Source organism: Bombina bombina, unplaced genomic scaffold (assembly GCF_027579735.1).
Source record: "Bombina bombina isolate aBomBom1 unplaced genomic scaffold, aBomBom1.pri scaffold_398, whole genome shotgun sequence".
In the NCBI taxonomy this organism is placed as follows: domain Eukaryota; kingdom Metazoa; phylum Chordata; class Amphibia; order Anura; family Bombinatoridae; genus Bombina; species Bombina bombina.
In genome coordinates this window covers 239360-261926 of record NW_026512801.1, presented here as the reverse complement: position 1 = coordinate 261926, position 22567 = coordinate 239360, and the positions used below count along the sequence as shown (strand labels likewise).

Genomic DNA, 22567 nt, shown 5'->3' with positions numbered 1-22567 from the left:
GTGAATGCTGAGTCCTCTGATGCTTTGGTAGCTATTTCCGATGTACCCTCACAGGGATCTGAATTGGGGGTTAGGGAACTTCTGTCTGAAGGGGAACTTTCCGATTCGGGAAGTGCGTTACCTCAGACGGACTCGGACATCATGTCCTTTAGATTTAAGCTTGAACACCTCCGTCTGTTACTTCGGGAGGTTTTAGCGACTCTGGATGACTGTGACTCTATTGTAGTACCACCAGAGAAATTGTGTAAGATGGACAAATACTTAGAGGTACCTGCTTACACTGATGTTTTTCCGGTTCCTAAGATAATTTCAGAGATTATTAAGAGGGAATGGGACAGACCGGGTATCCCGTTCTCCCCCTCTCCTAATTTCAAGAAGATGTATCCCATATCTGACACTGTTCGGGACTCTTGACAAACAGTCCCTAAGGTGGAAGGAGCTATATCTACCCTGGCTAAGTGTACAACTTTTTCTATTGAGGACAGCTGTGGTTTTAAAGACCCTATGGATAAGAAATTGGAGGGTCTTCTAAAGAAGTTGTTTATTCATCAGGGTTTTCTCTTAAACCAACGGCCTGCATTGTACCAGTTACCACTGCGGCGGCCTTCTGGTTTGATGCCTTAGAAGAGTCTCTTAAGACTGAGACTCCTTTAGAGGATATTTTAGATAGAATTAAGGCTCTTAAGCTGGCTAATTCTTTTATTACAGATGCTGCATTTCAGATTGCCAAGATGGCGGCTAAGAATGCCGGATTTGCTATTTTAGCGAGTAGAGCGTTATGGTTAAAATCTTGCGGCTAGATTTAGAGCCAAAGGGGTACGTTAGCTACGCGTGCTTTTTTTCCCCCCACACCTTTTAAATACCGCTGGTATTTAGAGTTCACAGAATGGCTGCGTTAGGCTCCAAAAAAGGGAGCGTAGAGCATATTTACCGCCACTGCAACTCTAAATACCAGCGTTACTTACGGACGCGGCCAGCTTCAAAAACGTGCTCGTGCACGATTCCCCCATAGAAAACAATGGGGCAGTTTGAGCTGAAAAAAAACCTAACACCTGCAAAAAAGCAGCGTTCAGCTCCTAACGCAGCCCAATTGTTTCCTATGGGGAAACACTTCCTAAGTCTGCACCTAACACCCTAACATGTACCCCGAGTCTAAACACCCCTAACCTTACACTTATTAACCCCTAATCTGCCGCCCCCGCTATCGCTGACCCCTGCATATTATTATTAACCCCTAATCTGCCGCTACGTACACCGCCGCAACCTACATTATACCTATGCACCCCTAATCTGCTGCCCCTAACACCGCCGACCCCTATATTATATTTATTAACCCCTAATCTGCCACCCCCGCTATCGCTGACACCTGCATATTATTATTAACCCCTAATCTGCCGCTCCGTACACCGCCGCAACCTATGTTATCCCTATGTACCCCTAATCTGCTGCCCCTAACACCGCCGACCCCTATATTATATTTATTAACCCCTAATCTGCCGCCCCCAACGTCGCCTCTACCTACCTACAATAATTAACCCCTAATCTGCCGACCGGATCTCACCGCTACTATAATAAATGTATTAACCCCTAAAGCTAAGTCTAACCCTAACACTAACACCCCCCTAAGTTAAATATAATTTAAATCTAACGACATAAATTAACTCTTATTAAATAAATTATTCCTATTTAAAGCTAAATACTTACCTGTAAAATAAACCCTAATATAGCTACAATATAAATTATAATTATATTGTAGCTATTTTAGGATTAATATTTATTTTACAGGCAACTTTGTAATTATTTTAACTAGGTACAATAGCTATTAAATAGTTAATAACTATTTAATAGCTACCTAGTTAAAATAATTACAAAATTACCTGTAAAATAAATTCTAACCTAAGTTACAATTAAACCTAACACTACACTATCAATAAATTAATTAAATAAAATACCTACAATTATCTACAATTAAACCTAACACTACACTATCAATAAATTAATTAAATAAAATACCTACAATTAAATAAACTAACTAAAGTACAAAAAATAAAAAAAATGTTTACAAACATTAGAAAAATATTACAACAATTTTAAACTAATTACACCTACTCTAAGCCCCCTAATAAAATAACAAAGACCCCCAAAATAAAAAAATGCCCTACCCTATTCTAAAATTAAAATAGAAAAGCTCTTTTACCTTACCAGCCCTTAAAAGTGCCCTTTGCGGGGCATGCCCCAAAGAATTCAGCTCTTTTGCCTGTAAAAAAAACATACAATACCCCCCCACATTACAACCCACCACCCACATACCCCTAATCTAACCCAAACCCCCCTTAAATAAACCTAACGCTAAGCCCCTGAAGATCTCCCTACCTTGTCTTCACCTCACCGGGTTCACCGATCCGTCCACCGAAGTCTTGATCCAAGCCTCCGAAGTCTTGATCCAAGCCCAAGTGGGGGCTGAAGAGTGACGTCCATCCTCCGGCTGAAGTCTTGATCCAAGCGGGCAGAAGAGGACATCCAGACCGGCAAACATCTTCATCCAAGCCGCATCTTCTATGTTCTTCAATCCGATGAAGACCGGCTGATCTTCAAGACCTCCAGCGCGGATCCATCCATCTTCACCGACGACTTCCCAACGAATGACGGTTCCTTTAAATGACGTCATCCAAGATGGCGTCCCTCGAATTCCGATTGGCTGATAGGATTCTGTCAGCCAATCGGAATTAAGGTAGGAAAATTCTGATTGGCTGATGGAATCAGCCAATCAGATTCAAGTTCAATCCGATTGGCTGATCCAATCAGCCAATCAGATTGAGCTCGCATTCTATTGGCTGATCGGAACAGCCAATAGAATGCGAGCTCAATCTGATTGGCTGATTGATTCTATTGGCTGATTGGAACAGCCAATAGAATGCAAGCTCAATCTGATTGGCTGATTGGATCAGCCAATCGGATTGAACTTGAATCTGATTGGCTGATTCCATCAGCCAATCAGAATTTTCCTACCTTAATTTCCGATTGGCTGATAGAATCCTATCAGCCAATCGGAATTCGAGGGACGCCATCTTGGATGACGTCCCTTAAAGGAACCGTCATTCGTTGGGAAGTCGTCGGTGAAGATGGATGGATCCGCACTGGAGGTCTTGAAGATCAGCCAGTCGTCATCGGATTGAAGAACATAGAAGATGCGGCTTGGATGAAGATGTTTGCCGGTCCGGATGTCCTCTTCTGCCCGCTTGGATCAAGACTTCAGCCGGAGGATGGACGTCACTCTTCAGCCCCCGCTTGGGCTTGGATCAAGACTTTGGAGGCTTGGATCAAGACTTCGGTGGACGGATAGGTGAACCCGGCGAGGTGAAGACAAGGTAGGGAGATCTTCAGGGGCTTAGTGTTAGGTTTATTTAAGGGGGGTTTGGGTTAGATTAGGGGTATGTGGGTGGTGGGTTGTAATGTTGGGGGGGGGGTATTGTATGTTTTTTTTACAGGCAAAAGAGCTGAATTCTTTGGGGCATGCCCCGCAAAGGGCCCTTTTAAGGGCTGGTAAGATAAAAGAGCTTTTCTATTTTAATTTTATAATAGGGTAGGGCATTTTTTTATTTTGGGGGTCTTTGTTATTTTATTAGGGGGCTTAGAGTAGGTGTAATTAGTTTAAAATTGTTGTAATATTTTTCTAATGTTTGTAAATATTTTTTTATTTTTTGTAACTTAGTTATTTTTTATTTTTTGTACTTTAGTTAGTTTATTTCATTGTATTTATTTGTAGGTATTGTATTTAATTAATTTATTGATAGTGTAGTGTTAGGTTTAATTGTAGATAATTGTAGGTATTTTATTTAATTAATTTATTGATAGTGTAGTGTTAGGTTTAATTGTAACTTAGGTTAGGATTTATTTTACAGGTAATTTTGTAATTATTTTAACTAGGTAGCTATTAAATAGTTATTAACTATTTAATAGCTATTTTACCTGGTTAAAATAAATACAAAGTTTCCTGTAAAATAAATATTAATCCTAAAATAGCTACAATATAATTATTATTTATATTGTAGCTATATTAGGGTTTATTTTACAGGTAAGTATTTAGCTTTAAATAGGAATAATTTATTTAATAAGAGTTAATTTATTTCGTTAGATTTAAATTATATTTAACTTAGGGGGGTGTTAGTGTTAGGGTTAGACTTAGCTTTAGGGGTTAATACATTTATTATAGTAGTGGTGCTGTCCGGTCGGCAGATTAGGGGTTAATAAGTGTAGGTAGGTGGCGGCAACGTTGGGGGCGGCAGATTAGGGGTTAATAAATATTATGTAGGTGTCGGCGGTATTAGGGGCAGCAGATTAGGGGTACATAGGGATAACATAGGAGGCGGCGGTGTACGGAGCGGCAGATTAGGGGTTAAAAAATTTTAATAGAGTGGCGGCAATGTGGGGGGGCCTCGGTTTAGGGGTACATAGGTAGTTTATGGGTGTTAGTGTACTTTAGAGCACAGTAGTTAAGAGCTTTATAAACTGGCGTTAGCCCAGAAAGCTCTTAACTACTGACTTTTTTCTGCGGCTGGAGTTTTGTCGTTAGATTTCTAACGCTCACTTCAGCCAAGACTCTAAATACCAGCGTTAGAAAGATCCCATTGAAAAGATAGGATACACAAATGGCGTAGGGGGATCTGCGGTATGGAAAAGTCGCTGCAAAGTGAGCGTTAGACCCTTTCCTGACTGACTCCAAATACCAGCGGGCGGTAAAAACCAGCGTTAGGAGCCTCTAACGCTGGTTTTGACGGCTACTGCCAAACTCTAAATCTAGGCCTTGGTCTGCTGATGTGTCATATAAATCAAAGCTTTTGGCTATTCCTTTCAAGGGGAAAACCCTATTCGGGCCTGACTTGAAAGAGATAATTTCTGACATTACGGGAAGTAAGGGTCATCTCCTACCTCAGGATAGAACTGCTAAACTGAGGGGTAAACAAAACATTTTTCGTTCCTTTTGGAACTTTAAAGGAGTCCCCTCTTCTTCCTCTTCCTCCACCAAGCAGGAAGGGAATTTTGCTCAGGCCAAGTCCATCTGGAGACCCAACCAGGCTTGGAACAAGGGTAAACAACCCAAGAAGCCTGCTGCAGCTACCAAAACAGCATGAAGGGGTGGCCCCCGATCCTAGACTGGATCTAGTAGGGGGCATACTTTCTCTCTTTGCCCAGGCTTGGGTAAGAGATGTTCAGGATCCTTGGACACTGGAGATCGTGTCCCAAGGGTATCAGCTGGAATTCAAAAGTTCTCTCCCAAGGGGGAGGTTTCTTCCGTCACGATTGTCTGCACACCAGACAAAAAGAGAGGCGTTCTTACATTGTGTAAAAGACCTCTCTTCTATGGGAGTAATTTGTCCCGTTCCAAGACTGGAACAGGGACAGGGGTTTTACTCAAATCTTTTCGTGGTCCCCAAAAAAGAGGGCACGTTTCGACCCATTTTAGATCTAAAGAGTCTAAACAAGTTTCTCAGAGTCCCATCCTTCAAAATGGAGACTATTCAAACAATTCTACCATTGATACAGGAGGGTCAATATATGACTATCGGGGACTTGAAGGATGCATACCTTCATATTCCTATCCACAAGGATCATCATCAGTTCCTAAGGTTTGCCTTCCTGGACAAACATTTTCAGTTTGTGGCTCTTCCCTTCAGGTTGGTCACAGCACCCGGAATCTTCATGAAGGTTTTAGGGTCCCTTCTGGCGGTTCTCAGGCTGCGAGGTATTGCAGTGGCGCCTTATCTGGACAATATTCTGATCCAGGCGTCGTCTTACCATCTGACAAAGTCTCATACAGACATGGTTCTGTCCTTTATGAGGACTCACGGGTGGAAGGTGAATCTAGAAAAGAGTTCATTAATTCCACAGACCAAGGTTCCCTTCCTGGGAACTCTAATAGATTCCATATCCATGAAATTTTTCTTGACAGAGGTCAGAAAGTTAAAGATTCTGAATACATGCTGAGCCCTTCAGTCCAATCCTCGGCCATCAGTGGCCCAGTGCATGGAGGTAATTGGATTGATGGTGGCGGCAATGGACATCATTCCGTTTGCTCATTTTCATCTCAGACCACTACAGCTGAGCATGCCCAGACAGTGGAATGGAGATTATGCAAATTTGTCTCCTCAGATAGACCTGGATCAGGAGACAAGAGACTTCTTCTTTGGTGGTTGTCTCAGGATCATCTGTCCCAAGGGACGTGCTTCCGCAGACCCTCATGGGTGATACTGACAACGGACGCCAGCCTTCTAGGTTGGGGTGCGGTCTGGAATTCCCTGAAGGCTCAGGGGGTGTGGATTCAATAAGAGTCACTTCTTCCAATCAATATTCTGGAATTGAGAGCAATATTCAATGCTCTTCAGGCGTGACCTCAGTTGGCTTCAGCCAAATTAATTTGCTTTCAGTCGGACAACATCACGACTGTGGCTTACATCAATCATCAGGGAGGAACAAGGAGTTCCTTAGCGATGACAGAAGTATCCAAGATAATTCAGTGAGCGGAGGCCCAATCTTGTTATCTGTCAGCAATTTACATCCCAGGAGTGGACAACTGGGAAGCGGACTTTTTAAGCAGACAGACGTTTCATCCAGGGGAGTGGGAACTCCATCCGGAGGTCTTTGCCACTCTGGTTCTCAGATGGGGCAGACCGGAGTTGGATCTGATGGCATCTCATCAGAATGTCAAGCTTCCAAGATACGGATCCAGGTCAAGGGATCCTCAGGCCGAACTGATAGATGCCTTGGCAGTGCCTTGGTCATTTAACCTAGCTTATGTGTTTCCTCCGTTTGCTCTCCTGCCTCGGGTGATTGCTCGGATCAAACAGGAGTGGGCTTCAGTAATTCAAATCGTGCCTGTGTGGCCTCGCAGGACTTGGTATGCTGATCTAGTAGACATGTCCTCTCTGCCACCATGGAAACTTCCATTGAGGTAGGACCTTCTCATTCAGGGACCCTTCCAACACCCAAATCTAGTTTCTCTGCAACTGACTGCTTGGAAATTGAACGCTTGATTTTATCTAAGCGGGGGTTCTCTGATTCGGTCATTGATACTTTGATTCAGGAACGTAAGCCTGTCACTAGAAAGATCTATCATAAGATATGGCGTAAATATCTTTTTTGGTGTGAATCCAAGGGCTACTCATGGAGTAGAGTTAGGATTCCCAGGATTCTGTCTTTTTTCCAAGAAGGATTGGAGAAAGGGTTATCAGCAAGTTCCTTAAAGGGACAAATCTCTGCTTTGTCAATTTTGCTACACAAATGTTTGGCAGATGTTCCAGACATTCAGTCTTTTTGTCAGGCTTTAACCAGAATTAAGCCTGTGTTTAGACCAATTGCTCCACCCTGGAGTTTGAATTTAGTTCTTAATGTTCTTCAAGTGGTTCCGTTTGAACCCATGCATTCCATAGATATCAAGTTGTTATCTTGGAAAGTTTTATTTTTGGTTGCTATTTCTTCTGCTTGTAGAGTTTCAGAGCTTTCAGCACTACAATGTGATTCGCCTTATCTGATCTTCCATTCTGATAAGGTGGTTTTACGTACCAAACCTGGTTTCCTTCCTAAGGTTGTTTAGAATAAGAATATTAATCAGGAAATTATTGTTCCTTTATTATGTCCTAACCCATCTTCTAAGAAGGAGCGTATGTTGCATAACCTGGACGTGGTCCGTGCCCTGAAGTTTTACTTGCAGGCGACTAAGGATTTCCGTCAATCATCTTCATTATTCATTGTTTTTTCTGGAAAGCGTAGGGGTCAGAAAGCTAAGGCTACCTCTCTTTCTTCTTGGCTAAAGAGTGTCATCCATCTGGCATATTAGACTGCTGGTCAGCAGCATCCTGAAAGAATTAGGGCTCATTCTACTCACGGGCATTTAAAAATGATGCTTCCGTTGAACAGATTTGCAAGGTTCTTCACACTTTTTCCAAATTTTACAAATTTGATACTTTTGCTTCTTCTGAGGCTGATTTTGGGAGAAAGGTTCTTCAAGCAGTTGTGCCTTCCATTTAGGTTCCTGTCTTGTCCCTCCCTTTCATCCGTGTCCTGTAGCTTTGGTATTGTATCCCACAAGTAAGGATGAAATCCGTGGGCTCGTCATATCTTGTAGAAGAAAAGGAAATTTATGCTTACCTGATAAATTTATTTCTTCTACGATATGACAAGTCCACGGCCCTCCCTGTCATTTTTAAGACAGGTTTAGATTTTTTTTTTTTTTTTTAAAAACTCAGTCACCTCTGTACCTTTGGCTTTTCCTTTCTCTTCCTAACTTCGGACAAATGACTGGAGGTGGAGGGAAGGGAGGAGCTATATATACAGCTCTGCTGTGGTGCTCTTTGCCACTTCCTGTTAGCAGGAGGATAAATCCCACAAGTAAGGATGAAATTCGTGGACTTGTCATATCGTAGAAGAAATACATTTATCAGGTAAGCATAAATTTCCTTTTTATATGGCCACAACAAACATTAACATGATATACATCTTTTATCATAATAGTGAGTGTTCTTTTCCTGCAATTAGTTTTAACCATACAAATGAGGCAATCCAGAATGTAAATAAATAATAAATACAGAATTACAGTGTAGTCATTATAACAACCAATATGTCAGTATGCCTGTAACAATGACACGATTAGCCTGATGATGTCATGATAGACGGAGTTACGCTAAGCATGTAGGGTATAAAAAGCCACAGAATACGTGGCGCCTCCACTTTTGAAAAAGCCCTTGCTGTTGAAACATGTTAAGGGGGAGACAGGAAGTGAATCCTGTATTTTAATTAGTCAGTGATAACCTAAACCTTCCTAAAATTATTCAGATAACAGTACCGTAAAATTTGGGGTTTAGCCTCAATTAGGATATACAAAATAGAACTCCGTAATACTGAACTATTAAATTATGAAGTCTAATCCGATTGGGACTCACAGTGAACTTCCGTTTGCTATTTCAAGTGTTTGTTAGTATAAAGCGCCATCGCAATAATATTTGGTAAAGAAAATAAACACTATACTTTAAGCAATGGCAGCACAAAGCCAAACATAATAGTAATACTTCAAGCCACATACAACTGGCATAGTGATTCAGCAGGTCGAGTGTAGACTGACTCTCACTATACAGAAGCTCCATGTTACTTTGCAGCGACATCTAGCCAATTATATTTAAACGCTAAATAACATAGCCAATGTGATATATACTGATCCTGTCAGTATATATCTTGCAATATCACAATGTGCAACTTGCTAGTGAACCTGAACAATTGTGACCCTGTGGTATTTCAAGCTGTCAACTACTGGCACAGTGATCTAGCGGGATGGTTGTAGACCCACTTCAACCGCACAGACGTTTTAATTTACTGTGCAGAGACACCTAACGTAGTTGTAACTAACGCTAATACAACTATATGTGACATACTCTGATTTAGTCAGCTAACCGAACAATCAGTCACTGCTCAGTAGATATTTGGCCAATGCCATTAATGTGACCTGCAAATGAGCTTTAATAATTAACCTGTAAAATCACGTTTATACTAATAACAGTACACACAATCACAGTGTATCTTCTATATGGCTCCAAGCCCAAGAATGAATCAAATATTTTGTGCTACAACAATTACTTATTGAAGGAATGTAGTTACTATGTTGCATAATCACAATAGATACATAAGCGAATTATATTCTTAATATATTGTGAATCTCCTCGGTGCTATTATCCCTAACACTAATTTATCCTAATCCCGGTAAATCCCCATAAAACATATGTACACGTCATAGTAACTTTCCAACACTATTGATATATTTGAGAACTTGTCAGTCATTTATTAAAATGGTGTAAAGAGATAGCTTATATAGTGTTTGAATTAATTAATGTACTAACATATGTGACTAACATCACGGTAATATTTGTACTCTATAGTGGATATATAGTTTAGACTATCTTGCTGCAACTGTTTTTAAATCTATTGTAACACATTTTAAAAGGTCATAATAAAGTTTAATTTTAAATTTCTCATACTCATACATGTGTGGACTTTCCAATCGAGGGAAGAGTGCTATAATAGTATCCTAGTCAACTTCTATGTTGAAAATGTAAATAGAAATCTTGTTCCCATTTCATCCCTTCAAAAGCTTTGATAGTTTGGGTAGTATCCTTCAGAAAAGGTTTTGTATTCTTAACTAAGGGCCGTTAAAATGGTCAATGTAAGTTGAAAGATTGCTGGTGAGAGACCAAACCCCTGAAATTATTGTTCTACCTGGGGGGTCGACCAGGGATTTATGAACTTTCGGGAGATGATAAAAGTTTGGTATAGTAGGATTTCTTTCTGATAGAAAATTGAATTCCTCATTTGTTAAGATATTATGTAATTTTGCTGTATTCAGTATTATATTATGTTTTTTAGTATACGTACTGGTGGGATCAAATGTTAATTTCTTGTATGTATCTACTTCATTCAGTATTCTGAAAGCTTCTTTGAGGTAATCGGATCTGTCTTGGACTACCACTCCACTGCCGTTGTCGACTGATCTAATGATAATGTCTGTATTATTCTTAAGTGCAGGCAATGTATGTCTCTCATGTGGGGACAGATTATCATTTAATCTATTAATCCATGTATTTACAATCCATTTGCTTTATTTTTATGTTTTATTTTCACAGGAGACGTCCTGATTTTTAATATTCCACTTTTAACATTGTTGCATAATTTTTGTGATTTGAGGCTATATATATTAAATTGTATCCTTGCACACAGCACTCCTCTTTTTCTTTTTTATGGTTCTTTTCTGTTAAAATTTGAGGGGTTTAACTGAGGTAGCATGATACTCTCTTCAGCGCTCATTTCTATTATTTGTTTTAGTAATCGGATCTGTCTTGGACTACCACTCCACTGCCGTTGTCGACTGATCTAATGATAATGTCTGTATTATTCTTAAGTGCAGGCAATGTATGTCTCTCATGTGGGGACAGATTATCATTGAATCTACTAATCCATTTACCATTTTTGTCTTCCCAAAGCTTGGAAAGATCCCCGCTAACGGCTAGATTACGAGTTTTGCGGTAAGAGGGGTGCAGTGCTAACTTGCATGTTATTGTCACTGCTCACTTACCTACAGCGCTGGTATTACAGGTTTTTATAAACCCGGCGTTAAAAGACAAGAAGTGAGCGTAGAGCAAAATTGTGCTCCATACCGCACTCCAATACCAGCGCTGCTTAAGTCAGCCGTGAGCTGGTTGTACGTGCTCGTGCAAAATTTCCCCATAGACATCAGTGAGGAGAGCCGGCTGAAAAAAAGCCTAACACCTGCAATAAAGCAGCGTAAAGCTCCGTAACGCAGCCCCATTGATTCCTATGGGGAAAGAAAATTTATGTTTACAACTAACACCCTAACATGAACCCCGAGTCTAAACACCCCTAATCTTACACTTATTAACCCCTAATCTGCCACCCCCGATGTCGCCGACACCTACATTATATTTATTAACCCCTAGTCTTCCGTTCCGGACATTGCTGACACCTACATTATACTTATTAACCCCTAATCTGCTGCCCCCAACATCGTCGACACCTACATTATATTTATTAACCCCTAATCTCCCGCCCCCAATGTCACCGCAACATACCTACACTTATTAATGACTAATCTGCCGTCACCAATGTCGCGCCACTATAATAAACATATTAATAAACCGCTGCACTCCCACCTCGCAAACACTAGTTAAATATTATTAACCCCTAATCTGCCGCCCCTAACATCGGTGCCACCTACCTACATTTATTAACCCCTAATCTGCTGCACCCAACGTCGCCGCCACTATACTAAATTTATTAACCCCTAAACCTCTAAGTCTAAGTCTAACCCTAACCCTAACACCCCCGAACTTAAATGTAATTAAAATAAATCTAAATAAATATTACTATCATTAACTAAATAATTCCTATTTAAAACTAAATACTTATAAAATACCTATTAAATAAACCTTAAGGTAGCTACAATATAACTAATAGTTACATTGTAGCTAGCTTAGGGTTTATTTATTTTTTTACAGGCAAGTTTGTATTTATTTTAACTAGGTAGAATAGTTACTAAATAGTTATTAACTATTTACTAACTACCTAGCTAAAATAAATACAAAAGTACCTGTAAAATAAAACCTAACCTGTCTTACACTAACACCTAACCTTACACTACAATTAAATAAATTACCTAAATTAAATACAATTAATTAAATTAAATCCAAATACCTAAATTAAAAAAAAAAAAACAAACACTAAATTACGCAAAATAAAAAACAAATTACAAGATATTTAAACTAATTACACCTAATCTAATAGCCCTATCAAAATAAAAAAGCTCCCCAAAAATAAAAAAACATCCCTAGCCTAAACTAAGCTGCCAATAGCCCTTAATAGGGCCTTTTGCTGGGCATTGCCCCAAAGAAATCAGCTCTTTTACCTGTAAAAAAAAAATACAAACAACTTCCCAACAGTAAAACCCACCACCCACACATCCAACCCCCCAAATAAAACCTGAACTAAAAATCTAAGCTCCCCATTGCCCTGAAAAGGGCATTTGGATGGGCATTGCCCTTAAAAGGGAATTTAGCTCTATTGCTGCCCAAAACCTAATCTAAAACTAAAACCCACCCAATAAACCCTTAAAAAAGCCTAACACTAACCCCCGAAGATCCACTTACAGTTTTGAAGACCGGACATCCATTGTCAACGAAGCTGGGAGAAGTCATCAACGAAGCCGGGAGAAGTCTTCATCCAAGCCGGAGAAGTGGTCCTCCAGACGGGCAGAAATCTTCATCCAGACGGCATCTTCTATCTTCATCCATCCGGCACGGAGTGGGTCCATCTTCGAGACATCCTGCGCAGAGCATCCTCTTCTTACGACGACTCCCGACGAATAAAGGTTCCTTTATGTGACGTCATCCAAGATTAAGGTTGAAAAAATCCTATTGGCTGATGCAATCAGCCAATAGGATTGAACTTCAATACTATTGGCTGATCCAATCAGCCAATAGGATTGAGCTTGCATTCTATTGGCTGTTCAAATCAGCCAATAGGATTTTTTCAACCTTAATTCTGATTGGCTGATAGAATTCTATCAGCCAATCGGAATCTAAGGGATGCCATCTTGGATGACGTCACTTAAAGGAACCTTCATTCTCGGGAGTCGTCTTAAGAAGAGGATGCTCTGCGCCGGATGTCTTGAAGATGGACCCGCGACGGATGGATGAAGATAGAAGATGCCGTCTGGATGAAGACTTCTGCCCGTCTGGAGGACCACTTTTCCCAGCTTGGATGAAGACTTCTCTTGGCGCTTCTTTGAGGACTTCTCCCAGCTTCGTTGACGATGGATGTCCGGTCTTCAAAACTGTAAGTGGGTCTTCGGGGGTTAGTGTTAGTTTTTTTAAGGGTTTATTGGGTGGGTTAGAGTTTGCACAGCAATAGAGCTAAATGCCCTTTTAAGGGCAATGCCCATCCAAATGCCCATTTCAGGGTAATGGGGAGCTTAGGTTTTTTTTAGTTAGGATTTTGGGGGGGTTGGTTGTGTGGGTGGTGAGTTTTACTATTGGGGGGGTTGTTTGTATTTTTTTTATAGGTAAAAGAGCTGATTTCTTTGGGGCAATGCCACGCAAAAGGCCCTTTTAAGGGCTATTGGTAGTTTAGTTTAGGCTAGGGTTTTTTTATTTTGGGGGGGCTTTTTTTATTTTGATAGGGCTATTAGATTATTTCTAATTAGTTTAAATATCTTTTAATTTGCTTTTTATTTTGTGTAATTTAGGTATTTGTATTTAATTTAGTTAATTGTATTTCATTTAGGTAATTTATTTAATTGTAGTGTAAGGTTAGGTGTTAGTGTAAAGACAGGTAAGGTTTTATTTTACAGGTAAATTTGTATTTATTTAAGCTAGGTAGTTAGTAAATAGTTTATAACTATTTAGTAACTATTCTACCTAGTTAAAATAAATACAAACTTGCCTGTAAAATAAAAATAAACCCTAAGCTTGCTACAATGTAACCATTAGTTATATTGTAGCTAGCTTAGGGTTTATTTTACAGGTAAGTATTTAGTTTTAAATAGGAATTATTTAGTTAATGATAGTAATTTTTATTTAGATTTATTTTAATTATATTTAAGTTAGGGGGTGTTAGGGTTAGACTTAGGTTTAGGGGTTAGTAAATTTAGTATAGTGTCGGCGACGTTGGGGGTGGCAGATTAGGGGTTAATAACTGTAGGTAGGTGGCAGCGATGTTAGGGGCGGCAGATTAGAGGTTAATAATATTTAACTAGTGTTTGCGAGGCGGAACGGGAGTGCGGCGGTTAAGGGGTTAATATGTTTATTCTAGTGGCGGCAATGTCGGGAGCGGCAGATTAGGGGTTAATAATTTTATTTTAGTGTTTGCGATGCGGGAGGGCCTCGGTTTAGGGGTTAATAGGTAGTTTATGGGTGTTAGTCTACTTTGTAACACTTTAGTTATGAGTTTTATGCTACAGCTTTGTAACGTAAAACTCATAACTACTGACTTTAGAATGCGTTGCGAATCTTGTGGGATAGGCTGTACCGCTCACTTTTTGGCCTAGAAAATAAAGCTTGTAATACTGGCGCTATGGAAGTCCCATTGAAAAAAGTCTTTACGAAAATTGTGAAAATTAATTTGTGGTACGGCCAAAAAAGTGTGCGGGACACCTGTACCTACAAGACTCGTAATAGCAGCGGTAGTGAAAAAGCAGCATTATGAGAGAAGAGGGTTATAATAGTCTGCTTAGCATCAACAATTGTTTAAATGTTGATCTTGTTATGTTGTTTATTTGGCTTTCAACTCCCGTACAAAATTCATTCTGATAATGATCTAGGAACACCCACGCAACTCAGTTTTTATACAGTTGTACTATATATGGTTTTCTTTTCATTTCCTTAGTTGTTTGAATGTAATTATCTTACCCTTTATGAACTTTTATAACTTATGTCATTTCTACATTTTGCACAATACTCTGCTGCAAAAAATCTGTGCTCAAAGCAACAAATTGAACCTTTTAAACATTTTTTTCTGGTAATTACCAAATACAACATCATTATTATAGTTGATGCATTTCAGAAATGAAAGCCATACATTACAATTTTTGATTGAACATCATTTCAAAATGTCCCTCAATAGGAATAAATTATTTATTCTGCTATTTGTGAATCTAGTGGCAGGATCCCATGATCTCTGTCATTTCGTGAAGAATTGTACATTTTTATTTGGTTTAACAAAAATAACCTATAATTATTTAAGTTTCATCCCTATGCACTAAGAACAAATACCACTGGATGCTTATAGTCAGTTTCACCTTGATTACAAGATACTATGGTTTCATAACTTGTGCGTGTATTACAAGTTGAAAGTAAATGGGTGCGCTAATCCAGTTAGCATGATTGAAGACCATGGGGGAGATTTAATAAGCAGCTGAATGTGCAGGGGGTGGCATTGCACAAGCATTTAACTAGAAATGCTTATGCAATGTTAACTGCTGACAGCGTATGCTGTTGGCATTTAGCGATGCTGGACGGACATGATTCGCTACAGCGAATCATGTCCTTTCGGCAAATGATAAATTGACCCCCTAGCGTAAAGTGTAAGGAGTAAATAAAAATGCACCAAACGCAACATAGATACATTTAAATAAAATGTTACACTCATATATACAAATCTAATAAAAATTATTCACATAATGGGCCAGATTATGAGTGGAGTGCAAAATTTCACTTTCACAAGCATGATATTTGTGCTCCACTCGTAATACCACACTATATTTTGGCGGCAGTTGTAGGGACATTTAAAAAATTAACCAGAGATCTATTCCTGTGATGGGGCCATCAATTTCTGATTGAAATAAACAAAGGCTGAGCCAGCAGTCATATAGAAGCAAGAGGAGATGGTTCTCTGTGACTGAGTGATACTTTCTCCATGGTTAGTCTATGCTAGACAATATGCACTTGTATATGTATGTTTATCTGTATAACAACACTGATACCATATTTGTTAAGACAAATCCATACACTTTTTGTACAATGTTTTGCAGTGTGGGGATGGCAAACAGAATGGCCAGACATGAGACAAGGGGAGCTCAGCTACCACTGGGACCTACTGTAGGACCATCATTTCTGTCTGAAGGTCCAAGAAAGGTTCCAAGATGTGATTGCCCAGTCTCAATTAAGACATCTAAGACCCTGTAGTTACACCCTGTTTATTATCCAACACTTATTGCCAATATGCCAATTAAATAAAGAAAGGTGAATGAAATCCATGTTGGACTGTCCATTGGGCAGTAAAGTACATTTTGTTCTATTATACAAATCATTGATGTACTGAGCTATTCATGGGACCTGGATCATTGTAATTTCAAAGTTTGTATTCAACCATGACTTAGTAAAAACACTGCTGCACTTCTTCTTTAAAAAAAAGTCCTTTATAATGTCACTTCTCAAAGAATCTCTTTAGGTAGTAGACATGACTAAAGGCAGACAAACCTTAAATGTTATCTGCTTACTGCATGGACCTAAGATGAAACAATAAAGTCTTTTTATAAAAAAGAAGGAATTCAGCAATGATGATTTGTGAATTTGAGCCTTGGGAGCTGATTTATTAAGCAGTCAACCTGCTTGTTCCGTGCGAGCCTTCAGGCTTTCCGGAATCAGGAATTAAGAAGAGGTGGTCATAAGACTGCTCCTTAACTCGTCTGCCACCTCTGAGGCGGCGGACAGCAATCTTCCCGATTGGATACATTTAGAAGGATTGACACCCCCATGACCGCGAATGTGCAGGGGGCGGTATTGTTCAAGCATTTCACGATAAATGATTGTGCAATGATCATGTCTGCCCGCACAATGATAAATGGGCCCCTACGAAAGTGTACCCTTTAGTATACACCAACTTTATTAAGAAAATTAAGTGCTGTCCTCATATATATTTGATGTTTTAAAAAAATATTCAACCATTGCCTAATGATATCTTTTTTTTTTTCTTTTTTTTTTTTACAAAAAGCTTTTACAGAGATCTTTACTCAGCCTACTTCTTGAAAGAGACCTTTTGGAGAGCAATATATTCTACCAGAACATCACTGCTTAATGACATTTATTGTAGCAGTTGCTGCGGTCTATTCTCAATACTTACTCTAAACATACATACTGTATCGTAAATGGTATATTAAAAACATATAGGCCTAGATTTAGAGTTCGGCGGTAGCCGTCAAAACCAGCGTTAGAGGCTCCTAACGCTGGTTTTGGCCGCCCGCTGGTATTTGGAGTCAGTGATTAAAGGGTCTAACGCTCACTTTGCAGCCGCGACTTTTCCATACCGCAGATCCCCCTACGCCATTTGCGTAGCCTATCTTTTCAATGGGATCTTTCTAACGCCGGTATTTAGAGTCGTTTCTGCAGTGAGCGTTAGAGCTCTAACGACAAGATTCCAGCCGCCTGAAAATAGCAGGAGTTAAGAGCTTTCTGGCTAACGCCGGTTTATAAAGCTCTTAACTACTGTACCCTAAAGTACACTAACACCCATAAACTACCTATGTACCCCTAAACCGAGCTCCCCCCACATCGCCGCCACTCGATTAAAAATTTTAACCCCTAATCTGCCGACCGCCACCTACGTTATACTTATGTACCCCTAATCTGCTGCCCCTAACACCGCCGACCCCTGTATTACATTTATTAACCCCTAATCTGCCGCCCCCGCTATCGCTGACCCCTGCATTACACTTTTAACCCCTAATCTTCCGCTCCGTAAACCGCCGCAACCTACGTTATCCCTATGTACCCCTAATCTGCTGCCCTAACATCGCCGACCCCTATGTTATATTTATTAACCCCTAATCTGCCCCCCACAACGTCGCCGACACCTACCTACACTTATTAACCCCTAATCTGCCGAGCGGACCTGAGCGCTACTATAATAAAGTTATTAACCCCTAATCCGCCTCACTAACCCTATCATAAATGGTATTAACCCCTAATCTGCCCTCCCTAACATCGCCGACACCTACCTTCAATTATTAACCCCTAATCTTCCGATCGGAGCTCACCGCTATTCTAATAAATGTATTAACCCCTAAAGCTAAGTCTAACCCTAACACTAACACCCCCCTAACTTAAATATAATTTACATATAACGAAATAAATTAACTCTTATTAAATAAATTAATCCTATTTAAAGCTAAATACTTACCTGTAAAATAAATCCTAATATAGCTACAATATAAATTATAATTATATTATAGCTATTTTAGGATTAATATTTATTTTACAGGCAACTTGGTATTTATTTTAACTAGGTACAATAGCTATTAAATAGTTAAGAACTATTTAATAGTTACCTAGTTAAAATAATTACAAATTTACCTGTAAAATAAATCCTAACCTAAGATATAATTAAACCTAACACTACCCTATCAATAAAATAATTAAATAAACTACCTACAATTACCTACAATTAACCTAACACTACACTATCAATAAATTCAATAAACACAATTGCTACAAATAAATACAATTAAATAAACTAGCTAAAGTACAAAAATTAAAAAAGAACTAAGTTACAGAAAATAAAAAAATATTTACAAACATAAGAAAAATATTACAACAATTTTAAACTAATTACACCTACTCTAAGCCCCCTAATAAAATAACAAAGCCCCCCAAAATAAAAAATTCCCTACCCTATTCTAAATTTAAAAAGTTACAAGCTCTTTTACCTTACCAGCCCTGAACAGGGCCCTTTGCGGGGCATGCCCCAAGGATTTCAGCTCTTTTGCCTGTAAAAAAAAACATACAATACCCCCCCCCAACATTACAACCCACCACCCACATACCCCTAATCTAACCCAAACCCCCCTTAAATAAACCTAACACTAAGCCCCTGAAGATCTTCCTACCTTGTCTTCACCATCCAGGTTCACCGATCCGTCCTGAAGAGCTCCTCCGATGTCCTGATCCAAGCCCAAGCGGGGGCTGAAGAGGTCCATGATCCGGTCAAAGTCTTCATCCAAGCGGGGCAGAAGAGGATCTTCCATCCGATTGAAGTCATCATCCAGGCGGCATCTTCTATGGTCTTCCATCCGGAGCAAAGCGGCAGGATCCTGAAGACCTCCAGCGCGGAACATCCATCCGGACCGACGACTGAACGACGAATGACTGTTCCTTTAAGGGACGTCATCCAAGATGGCGTCCCTCGAATTCCGATTGGCTGATAGGATTCTATCAGCCAATCGGAATTAAGGTAGGAATTTTCTGATTGGCTGATGGAATCAGCCAATCAGAATCAAGTTCAATCCGATTGGCTGATCCAATCAGCCAATCAGATTGAGCTCGCATTCTATTGGCTGTTCCGATCAGCCAATAGAATGCGAGCTCAATCTGATTGGCTGATTGGATCAGCCAATCGGATTGAACTTGATTCTGATTGGCTGATTCCATCAGCCAATCAGAAAATTCCTACTTTAATTCCGATTGGCTGATAGAATCCTATCAGCCAATCGGAATTCGAGGGACGCCATCTTGGATGACGTCCCTTAAAGGAACAGTCATTCGTCGTTCAGTCGTCGGTCCGGATGGATGTTCCGCGCTGGAGGTCTTCAGGATCCTGCCGCTTCGCTCCGGATGGAAGACCATAGAAGATGCCGCCTGGATGATGACTTCAATCGGATGGAAGATCCTCTTCTGCCCCGCTTGGATGAAGACTTTGACCGGATCATGGACCTCTTCAGCCCCCGCTTGGGCTTGGATCAGGACATCGGAGGAGCTCTTCAGGACGGATCGGTGAACCTGGATGGTGAAGACAAGGTAGGAAGATCTTCAGGGGCTTAGTGTTAGGTTTATTTAAGGGGGGTTTGGGTTAGATTAGGGGTATGTGGGTGGTGGGTTGTAATGTTGGGGGGGGGTATTGTATGTTTTTTTTTACAGGCAAAAGAGCTGAAATCCTTGGGGCATGCCCCGCAAAGGGCCCTGTTCAGGGCTGGTAAGGTAAAAGAGCTTGTAACTTTTTTAATTTAGAATAGGGTAGGGAATTTTTTATTTTGGGGGGCTTTGTTATTTTATTAGGGGGCTTAGAGTAGGTGTAATTAGTTTAAAATTGTTGTAATATTTTTCTTATGTTTGTAAATATTTTTTTATTTTCTGTAACTTAGTTCTTTTTTATTTTTTGTACTTTAGCTAGTTTATTTAATTGTATTTATTTGTAGCAATTGTGTTTATTGAATTTATTGATAGTGTAGTGTTAGGTTAATTGTAGGTAATTGTAGGTATTTTATTTAATTATTTTATTGATAGGGTAGTGTTAGGTTTAATTATATCTTAGGTTAGGATTTATTTTACAGGTAAATTTGTAATTATTTTAACTAGGTAGCTATTAAATAGTTATTAACTATTTAATAGCTATTGTACCTGGTTAAAATAAATACCAAGTTGCCTGTAAAATAAATATTAATCCTAAAATAGCTATAATATAATTATAATTTATATTGTAGCTATATTAGGATTTATTTTACAGGTAAGTATTTAGCTTTAAATAGGATTAATTTATTTAATAAGAGTTAATTTATTTCGTTATATGTAAATTATATTTAAGTTAGGGGGGTGTTAGTGTTAGGGTTAGACTTAGCTTTAGGGGTTAATACATTTATTAGAATAGCGGTGAGCTCCGATCGGAAGATTAGGGGTTAATAATTGAAGGTAGGTGTCGGCGATGTTAGGGAGGGCAGATTAGGGGTTAATACCATTTATGATAGGGTTAGTGAGGCGGATTAGGGGTTAATAACTTTATTATAGTAGCGCTCAGGTCCGCTCGGCAGATTAGGGGTTAATAAGTGTAGGTAGGTGTCGGCGACGTTGTGGGGGGCAGATTAGGGGTTAATAAATATAACATAGGGGTCGGCGATGTTAGGGCAGCAGATTAGGGGTACATAGGGATAACGTAGGTTGCGGCGGTTTACGGAGCGGCAGATTAGGGGTTAAAAGTGTAATGCAGGGGTCAGCGATAGCGGGGGCGGCAGATTAGGGGTTAATAAGTGTAAGGTTAGGGGTGTTTAGACTCGGGGTACATGTTAGAGTGTTAGGTGCAGACGTAGGAAGTGTTTTCCCATAGGAAACAATGGGGCTGCGTTAGGAGCTGAACGCTGCTTTTTTGCAGGTGTTAGGTTTTTTTTCAGCTCAAACAGTCCCATTGTTTCCTATGGGGGAATCGTGCACGAGCACGTTTTTGATGCCGGCCGCGTCCGTAAGCAACTCTGGTATCGAGAGTTGCATTTGCGGTAAAAATGCCCTACGCTCCTTTTTTGGAGCCTAACGCAGCATTTGTTTTAACTCTCGATACCAGAGTTAAATTTATGGTGCGGCCAGAAAAAAGCCCGCGGAGCGTTAACAGCCCTTTTACCGCCGAACTCTAAATCTAGGCCATAGAAATTAGAAAAATAAAGAAAATTAACACTTACAGAGCCTTCTGAGCAAGATACAACTTGTCTGAATGTTTTGTTATATTTGCAGCACAAAACCGGTTCTGAATGAGTGAGATCCAGATGAGGCTGTGCAGCAGACCTGTAATTAAAAAAACATACAATATGTCGATCAATACAAAAATTTAAAGGAATCTGTTAAGTGTTTTATTTAGTTATTAAAATGTGAAAAAAAAAAAAAACATACAATAATTTCCCATAGTGGTCAGTTGATTGTGACATATCTTAAAGAATTCTTAAAAAGAAAACAAATAGAAGGGTGTCTTATGTGTGTATCTGTAGATTCAAATGGAATGAAACATGGACAATGTAGAAAAGGTACTCACATTTGGGTAGAGTACCCTTATGTGCTGGTAGTCACAGGCTGATAGATTACAGGTGTATCAGCTCACCCTCTCCTGGCAAACAGAACAATGTGCAATGTGTCCAAATGGATTCCAATTCTAAACTGGACTAGGACCACAATTGTATGGCAAAAGCAAGGAGGAACTTAACCAATTAGTTACTATAAAATGACTGTATTGGAGTATAAAAATACCAAACTGCTAAAAGTAAAAAAAAAGTGTTTATTTAAAAACACATTAAAAACAAAAAGCAGCAGGTATATAAACCCCTAAGTATATGCAATGCGTTTCTCGGCTCTTATGTTTGGCGTTTTCATCAGGCATACTAATCAAATCAAATATCTTAAAGAATTTGCAACAAAATACACGTTTAAGGTGTTTTTCATGTATTTAAGCACTATTGTTTAAATGATTGTTATATTTACATGAATGACCTCACACATTCTGAATTAACTGTGACGATAAGCATAAACATTCTATTCCCTGCTGTTTTCTGTTAAGAATTTAATGTGTGGGTGTCAATAATGTACTTATGTATCTACTGCATATTTAAACTTTGAGAAATTGTGACATATTACTATAACCCTCAATCAAGCATACTTTTAATACAATGCATTCCTCATACAAAGGCTTGAAAATACAAGGGGGTTAAGTGACTACTTATAAACACAAAAGCCAGAATATTTACATCTTTATGCTTTGATTTTTTGCATCA

The 22567-nt window shown here is 39.3% G+C and overlaps 1 protein-coding gene across 1 annotated transcript in view; it reads right to left on the bottom strand.

The window, feature by feature from the left end:
* LOC128644541 (WD repeat-containing protein on Y chromosome-like) overlaps positions 1-22567 on the bottom strand; it is a 385306-nt gene that overhangs the window by 183433 nt on the left and 179306 nt on the right. The window contains exon 16 of the mRNA XM_053697119.1: positions 21488-21590. Coding sequence (XP_053553094.1) covers positions 21488-21590 — 103 coding nt within the window. The remainder of the gene's footprint in view (positions 1-21487; positions 21591-22567) is intronic.